The following is an 8,951-nucleotide window of genomic DNA, read 5'->3' as shown; positions in this document are numbered from 1 at the left end:
TATATAGATTAATCAGTTTGAAAATTTTCTATTACATACTTGAAACTTCAGTAGATCAAACAGGCGCCACACATAAAAATGACGCGGAGTCACACATACGTCGCACAAAAATTGCTTGGTAGCATTTTTATACAAGTGACGTAATTTTAATCTTCTAAAAGGTGACAGTTACTTATAAAATAGTGTCCAGCGGCTCCAGCTTCACGTCTCTTGAATTTGACTTATCTAGAAGCTTGATCAATGTTCACTGCATTGTCAAGGCGTTATACAGAATTCTATGAAATAGCGATTGCCTCGAAATGACAGTGCCTAGGCTCAAGGAAAAAGTGCTTACCTTTTTTTTGTATTGTTTGACACCTGTACGCCGTCAGAATGGCCTCTTCATTATGCCATCAAGGACTAACTCCACTCCACAGACTTGGTCGGGAAGAATTTTGCTGAACTTATCTGAAGTTCTCCTAACAGGCCTACGAAACTGCGTGGTAATCATATGTTATTGTGACCATTTGCTGACACACCGACGGTAATGCATTTAAAATAGAGTAGCCCCTTCGCGTCGTACCCACGTCGCGCGTAGGCGTCTGTGATTTGACCAAATTATTGTTACATAAAACGCTTAGCCGGGCGTACGTTGCGATTGTAAAAGTGAACAAAGGAAAAATTGACAGTTAGCCAAATGATTATTATCCAGTCATATACGGAAAGAACCCTTTACTAGTGTTCTATGCACACATACATCATGCGGATCCATACTATCTCTTTCACAACTGTGCTGCCACTAATTTAATCTAAAATAGCAATTTGTATATTAGGCAGAGCAATCTAACCTTCAAAGGGCTTCAAAGCTTAAGCAATAGCTTTACAGCATGTCTGTGCCTATTCGTCATGGTATCCTCCTGTCCTTCTATCATAGGAAAATAGACTGCCATCAGGCACGCTAAAACTATTGTACGCGCTCGTAGTACAAACGAGCCAACAAGCTCCCGATGCACGTATGTAATTTGCCATATGGCTGTTGTGTATTCGCTAGGTCTACACTATAAGTTAACACCTAAATGTTTTCCTATACTTTTGTGGTGCATATTAGACGATCTGCCGTTTATTTTCATTCAGCATTGTTGGCCTGCAGCTTTAGACACCAGGCAGAAATGTTTTTGGTGTTGTGCGTCCAAACAGGCTAACTCTAGCTTGGTTAGAGCATATTCTCCTTCCTATTGGCATCACTCGATAGATGTTTGCTATAGAACTTATTCGCGTGAAGCCCTGAAATAGCGTGAACATACGGTCGTTGTTGTCTATGTCTAGTTGAACATACGCTTGATCCGATTTTGGTAATTTAGCGTTTGCTTAAATAGATGTCACCTTGTAACGGCATAACGAATAATGTTCCCAATCGCCCAAATCCCAAAGCCCAAATCGATAAAACGCGATCTTCTTTTCGTTGATTTCTCTACAATTCATATTAAATAAGATTCGATTTTTTTTTTCCGTTTAATCGCGTGCAGTTTGGCTCATCCAGCAATTGGCGGTGGAGCATTTCGGTGCGACATATTGTTATACTCGCTTATTCTAATAATGTACATGTTCCATCTAGTTCCAAAAGAAACACAGTGAACTTACGTTTTCCCATTCCGCTATATTTCGCCTTTCTACGTATTTAGTCGAGTATCTTTCGCAATGTCGCCACTTTCTCTGCGTTTCAATCCGCACACCTTGAGCGAAATCTGAATTTCATTCATTTTCACTACATTATCAGGTGTGCCCATGTATTTATGTTTCCTTTGCTCGCGTGTGATGAAGGTCCTTTTACCTCAACGGACAATCAAAGTAGAAGGCAAAATATTCTCATATGATAACTTTAGATAACTCTTGTATTCCTGTACATGCCAGTGGCCATTTAGATATACTCTCTTCATGCTCACAGCCTAATTTTGATCGCGGCTATTGTGTACTGTTTCAGCCACATGTTGAGCCGTCGATTCCTTTCCATCCTGTTATTGCAGTCCTCCTATTATCTCGCGAATACCAACTTGTATAGCCTAATTGAAGTTTTTGATTAACTAGACACATTCCCCTTCCCGCCAACAAATAGTCTAGCCAAGAAAACTTGCATTGGCTCGCTCGGCGCCATATTTAGTGGCTCAAGAACAGTAAATAGCTAGAAGACAAGCTAATGTTGACAGAGAAACCTTTGTAAATATGTCGACCAAGTCTTCAGAGGCTGCAAGCTAATTCAGTATCGACAATAGGTAATGCATCTAGAAGGAAAAATACTGGTGCTAGAGACGAGCGCTCATTGATCGAGTTCCTATTTTCGAAGAGGAAGGTGTGGGCGAAATGGGTCGCTAAAAACAGTTCCAGGACGGAAATTGGAAGCTTAAAGACCGCAGGAAAAGTGACTACACCTTAGAACTTCGAGTTCCCAAAAGAGCCTCCTGAATGTAGTGTGGTCGTGTGACGAAAAGACGCCACATTCCGAATCGAGGAAAGCCAAATCGAGAAATGTCTTAAGCCCTCATATTGTCTAGATTTAGTTACTCGTGGTTTCAGTTGTTGCTTCTATGTGTCAACGAGGACAATACGCAATGTAGCGTGTCCTACAGTCGATTGCTTCTGGTAAGCCATCGGTACCAAGATTATTTAGGGTAATGCAAATTTACAGGCAATGCTTCGACAGATTCTGACCACACAGAACATTCATATTGAACGAAATGCTTACAAGGCGAAGTAGTACATTTAACAGACTTTGTGACAAAATCCGTTCGGAGTTCCGAGTTTCCCATACGAGGCCGCCAACAGACGGACTTTGCTATGGCCATTGTGAATAAGGAAAAGATTTAGTGGACATACAATTAGACTTGATCTAATTTTACGTCTTATCTGTATTATATGACAGATTTATAACATAGATCTGTGGGGTCTTCTGTGACAAAAGCCTTCGTCGCACAGAGGATCTGTTCAGACACACTCTGTCTTTGAGTTATAAAAGGTACAACTAATAAATGTATTTGCCATGAAGATTGCTCATTGATGTTTAACAACTATGCATGCAAAATTAAATCTAGATCAGCTAATCAGAGAGATGCTTGAAAAAGATTTCGCTGATAATCAGAAATGCCTGGTCTAGATCTGTGGGCTGATGAAACTGGGACGTGAGTGAAAATATCTTAAAATAGATACGAAAAAAAAAAATACGTACTCATCTTAGGCAGTCTGTGAAACAGAGCTGCATTAGTTCATAAACAAAATGTGAGATTAGAATGCATACCTATAGCACCTTCCCCAGTAATTCTTTATGACGTTATAGCTAATCGGGTACACATTCCCTAGGATACTCCTAACTTTCTTAACTTAAATTTCTAAACTGTAAATTTCTTACATGAAAAAAAAAACATCTTACATTCCAGAATAGCAACAGCTAAAGTTCTTCTACATTGATACAGCAAGATTCAGAGATCACAGTTGTACCTGTGACATCAAGAAGGGTCTCTGTGTTTCGAATAATCCAGTCGACCCTCACGATCAATTACACGCGAGAAAAGATGCACGATAGACGTTAAACATTACCATTATGACCAAAATTAACCCCCTAGTTTTCATGCACCTAACATGGGACCCTTGAAATACTTTTTTTTTTTTCTTGTAGGAGATGAACTCGAGACCCTCGTTGTGTTATCACGAGCTGCTGCTTTTTCATAGTAAACGGATGATGAGGTGACTAATCGGCAGCAAATAAAGTTTTAGATTCAATTAAACGCTGAGATCGATGATGTCAGATTTATTTGTCAATAAAGTATCAGGTGAGGTCGTTATAAGACAAGCTGCTCCACGGTAAAAGCACATTTCGTTGTAAAATGAAATATTTATTCGATATTTTTGAAAGAATGCCTTGTGGCCAATGGCACTTGACCATGTTACTCTAATGTGTTAGTGAACGAGAATGATTATGCGCTGAATTTTTTTATTGGTATTGAGGCCCAGTACTGCCCACCCTTATCTAGCAGAAGATATAAATTGGTGAAGATATGTTTATTTTTTTTTCGGTAGAGAGATCTTCACTGCTGTTCATCTAGTCGACAGGATATAGCTGAAGCAGATCCTTTAGGCCATTAACATTGACTGCGGTTCTACAATGATGCTCTCCGACGTCTCGACAAATGCATTAATTAGCCCAAAAGTAAATTGTCATCTCAGTCAATAGAATCGAAGAAGTGGAACTTCTATAAAATTAGAGCGATCTTCCAGATGCCAGCCGTTTCTATTAACTTCATATTTTCCAATTCTTCAGTAAACTTATACTCTATAATTAAGTCAGTCATTATAAATATACACACATACTTTATTGGAAGTCATGATTGTCACATTAAGCCACATTTTAACATGTGTGATTCGAAAATGAACTATAAGCGCACTATCTATTTTTTTCTCGGTCTCCTGCTATAATTATTATCATTTACAGAAATGATTAGCGCTAATTATCCGAGACATTATATTATTTAGTAGTATTAATTTATTACTGATGAATGCGCGTTGTCTCTAGAAGTGTCCGCTTCGTTATGAGCTCAGAACCGTCCTACATGTTTATCATGTGGAAGTAATAGCATAGCAATACCGGAGTAAAAGTAGGCACATGGCAAAATCACTTACGCTTATCATTGCTTGATAATGTGACGCGCCCGAATCGATCAGATTGCACTGATTCTCTGTCCTACAATGGTAATTTACTCGGTCGCCATCATTATATAAACATTACGAAAATTCACATTAGTTGAATTGCTCGCTTTGAAGAAGTATTATACTTCATAGTGAACATGAGGGCAATGTACCGCGGTTCGCGTGGCAGTCACTTCGATGGCCACCTTCTACATACATCATGTATAATGTTACGGGAAACAATAGTGGAGAGGAGTAGGACAATCTTTTGTTTTACTATTGCTCTATCAGGGTCCCATTTTTGCAGGCCAAACGACGAGACCTAGCAAAATTGCGAGCACAACTTTTCTACACCACAACAAATAGTAGGTGCACAAAAAGAGCACAGACGTGTGAAAACGTGTGAAGATTATCAGCCTCACGAATTTTTACCTTGAGACCTGATCTATTTTGGTAAGATATATAGTATTATGATGAATATAGGTCATTATATAAACATAAAACATTCAATACAACTTTATTAATATTTCGTAAATGTTTATGCATAATGTAATAAAATGCATACTTTAGGGTGTATTACAGATTTACCTAGCTATGAAAAAAAAAATAAATTTAAAATGGCAACTTCAACATAAAATACACGTCTGCCTATTATTCTATACAATATTAAGATAAGAATTAGAATTAGGAATAAATACTTATCAACTACATAATAAAAAATGGCAAATTGTATAGGAAATGTTCGTGTGTTTTGTCTGTCTTCTGTCCGTATACGTCCTAATAGTGACACTAGCTGCCCAAATGTCGGCAGCACATGTTGATTTTTCCTATTTTTCACGACTCTGCATCTTCTAGCTAGTTGAAGTTAGTTTTGCACGTTATTTAAGTATTTCGTTAATAATAAAATAATAGTAAAGAAAAAAGGCAGGTATTGAACGTTGCTCTGAACTCGAGCTTCTACATGAGAGCACCGTGCGTCGTCTTGGGAACCATTCATCTACCCTCTCCAATAAATATGGTCCAAATAAAAAAGAAAAAACGGGATTTCATGACAAGCTTGACTCATGAACGTAGTTTCCGTATAGCAGATATTATAATAAATTCGTTCAAATATTGGATGTGCTTGACGCTCTCGGACTAAGCCTTCATGTATTAAAGTTTCGTATGTCATCATGTCCGCTATGTTTTATTGTCTACCTATATTGGGAGCTTAGCTATTTTTCTTATCACAGGCCGTTTGTTAATGTGAAAGCTGAAGTTATGGGCATAGAAGCAAATAAACTAGCTGCTGTGCAAAGGGCAACGTATTCCTGTTCGACAGAGAACCATAACCACCCTTTCCGTACAACTGGACCTGTTATAGAACCAATACACGCACTCGTAGGCTATCGTCTTCTGGAACTACTATGCACGTTCTGGTGGTCGATTTTCACGAAAAGTTGGCGGCTCGAATATATGTATCGTATTGTACGGATAATCTCGATGGCGGAATGGAAAATTTCGAAATTGTGCAAAGCACAGACAATGTAACTTCGGGATAAGCTCGAAAATAACAGCAGAAAAGAGTGATCGCAATGATTTTTGGCCCCGCTTATAGCAATGATTTGGCTATTATTTCCGCACTCGAATTCTCGAGTAAGCATTAATGAAGCTTGCCCATAAATCATTTAGCCATTCCGTCCACTGAGAGTCATCATGATCTCTCATGGGGTAATTGCAATATAGCGCTATCACATAGCGTAGTCAGTCCATATCAGAGATGCCCGAGGCTGTAATCGGTCGCAATATTGAAGCCTATAACAGTGTGCCAGGAAAAAGACGTTCTGAAATTTCAGTGAAACTTTAATGTCCCCCAACGAAAAAGCCCGTTGAATAAGCAAAGCATATCAATTTGGACGGGAGGAAAGAGAAGGAACAACACTATAATTTTGAAACGGGAAATTAGTCCCAGGGTGGCAGCGTTGTAATTTGTCTGTGTTGTCTGCTTACGCTTCCCTACGTGTGCACCGGGTGTCTTCTATATGAAATAAATCATCGACACTAAAAATAATAAATAGTGTGACATTTGGCACAGATGCTATCTATAGTTGCCTGTACGAAGTGATTGGCTTGAATAATAGCAACGACGACAATAATGGTAATTTTTTTCTTTAAGCAAAGCCTATCTTCAGGGGTGGAGTCAGCTTCGAAAAAGCTACCAAACGCTTTCAGTGTGAAACTGATGGAAATTTACTAATAATGATAGAATTGTTGACTACTCAACAGTTTGGTTTAGGTGATGCCAAAAGCAATAAAAAATGTCAAATGCTTGTTTATATGCTACTTTTCTCTTGTTTCTGGCAGCTTTTATTCGCGCATCCCTCACGTTTTCCTTAAATCATGAGCGGATTTTTCCCTTTACGTGTTATATGTGCGTATCGACATCGTTATCGCTAGAATTATCTGTATCATCGTTATTGTGATCCTCATGGAAATTTGATTGTTATTACTACTATTACTGCTACTAGTTTATCATAAATAATGATACATTATTAAGTTCGCTCTAAAAAATATTATTCACTATTATCCATTGCGTTCAACATTAAATCAGTATTACAAAATCAGTAACCCCATCCTATTTCGTTAGTGATCTATATGAATATTATCGTTCATCTCATCAGTGGTATATTTTTTGTAAATTACAAAAAAAAAAAATACTAAATAAATCGGGGCTCAATGTCGATCGAATGAACTGTTGACCTAACGTCTTCTATATAGTTACTGGCCGTCATCCCTGTCGAATCCCCCCACGTCCTCCCTTACTTTCTATCTTTTTCATTCTTTTTCCGCTAAGTCTCTATCTATCTCTGTCCCTATCTACCTCTTGCTCGTTTTTGTTTCTACGTTTTATCATATCTCTGCTTAAAGCTTTGGCTTATCTTGCTTTGCTTGCCTGCTGCGTTACAAGTAAAGTAGTTTTTATAATCAAGCAGCTTTCTCCAGTCCTTTACCGAGTGTCTGCGTTTTCGTAACTACTCTAAGTGTTTGCATTCTATTGAAATTTAAGTTTTGTGTTCAGCCGGCGTTCATTATGGAATCTATCTGGCAGTAGTCTATTCATGCAACGCATCATTTTCTGCTTGGTAACTTCCAGTACCGATTTCACGCCCACCGACAAAATAACAGTTTGCTTTCGTGTGTTGTTAAGTTCTTCTGCTTGCCTTGCCCTTTTGTTGCGTGTATCATCCTGGCAGACTCGTCAGAGGTGACGCCTACATATCTATGTTTGGTGTAGTGTGTATCTTTATGGGGAGGCTAAGTTCGCAGCAAAACAAGCAAAGGCTTAGCGAATGCGGGAGTTAACACTAAGCCTCGAAGGCGGCGACTGGTAGTAGTCTGGTGCAGGCTCAGCTATGGTTGGTTCTGGGGTCGTGTACAATGGGTTGGGGAACTCGGCCGGGTGAGGTAGTGGCCCAGGGGCGCGGGCCCGCCTCCTGTAAGCCATTAGCCAACACGAGATGGCTACTGCGACGGCTACGAGTGCCAGCAGTGTAGTGATAATAAGCGAAATTATAAGGCCAAGTTTCGGCAAGCACACTGTATCAATCTCTTCGATGGCCGGACTCTCGTTGAGTTCCTGCAGTGGACCAATCTGATTCTCCTTCTTTTCGAACGTCAAGATGGCATTTGATTGCACCTGGATTTCTTCACGAAGCTGGCCCTCCTGCAAAAGCCGACAGAGATCAAATGCTGGTTTTATTTGTTGTTCATGGTGGATCGCATACTCTCACTGTTCAAGGGCGTAAACAAACCAGAAAAGAAAATTAGGCGATTCATGGTGCTCACCTGAAACCCGATTGATCCGGGGTTGAGGTCTGATCCTCCAGCCACTCCAACTTGGCGACGACGTCGGCGACGACGGCCGAAAGCGTCAACGCCCTGGCAATGAACAGGCGGGCAGGAACCGAAGCATACTCTAATGCTGCATTGGAATCGAAGATTGTTTGATGATGGAAATTTGAAAGCGTTGAACCGTGCCATGAGAACTTTGCTTTCGGGCTCGTAACTCCAATTGTCGAAGATCGAGGTGTCGGTCGCACAGCCGTTGTTGTCGGTTACCTCGTACTGGACTTCCTCGTCGTCCTCCATAGTTTTGGCGATACAGCCGCGAGCGAAACCTCCGTAGATTTCTACCGAAACAGTAAGCGAGCGAAATATATAATGTGACTGTTCGTCGGTTTATGTCAGAGAAATGAGTACGATACGAGCTTTACAATGCTGCTTTAAATAGACATTGCTGAATGAAAAATTGACATTTT

The 8,951-nt window shown here is 39.8% G+C and overlaps 1 protein-coding gene across 5 annotated transcripts in view; it reads right to left on the bottom strand.

Moving 5' to 3' along the window:
- Positions 1-4,318: 4,318 nt before the first annotated feature.
- LOC111253451 (uncharacterized) overlaps positions 4,319-8,951 on the bottom strand; it is a 129,366-nt gene continuing 124,733 nt past the window's right edge. For all 5 annotated transcript variants that reach the window (XM_022812824.2, XM_022812825.2, XM_022812826.2 and 2 more), the window contains 2 exons: positions 8,479-8,822; positions 4,319-8,356 (listed from right to left, as the gene is read on the bottom strand). In XM_022812824.2, coding sequence (XP_022668559.1) covers positions 7,976-8,356; positions 8,479-8,822 — 725 coding nt within the window. In that variant the 3' untranslated portion in view covers positions 4,319-7,975. The remainder of the gene's footprint in view (positions 8,357-8,478; positions 8,823-8,951) is intronic.

The sequence above is a fragment of the Varroa destructor genome, unplaced genomic scaffold, assembly GCF_002443255.2.
Source record: "Varroa destructor unplaced genomic scaffold, Vdes_3.0 BEIS01000006.1, whole genome shotgun sequence".
Classification (NCBI taxonomy): Eukaryota; Metazoa; Arthropoda; class Arachnida; order Mesostigmata; family Varroidae; genus Varroa; species Varroa destructor.
The sequence above is the reverse complement of the archived record's forward strand: the minus strand, read 5'-3'. Positions and strand labels throughout refer to the sequence as shown.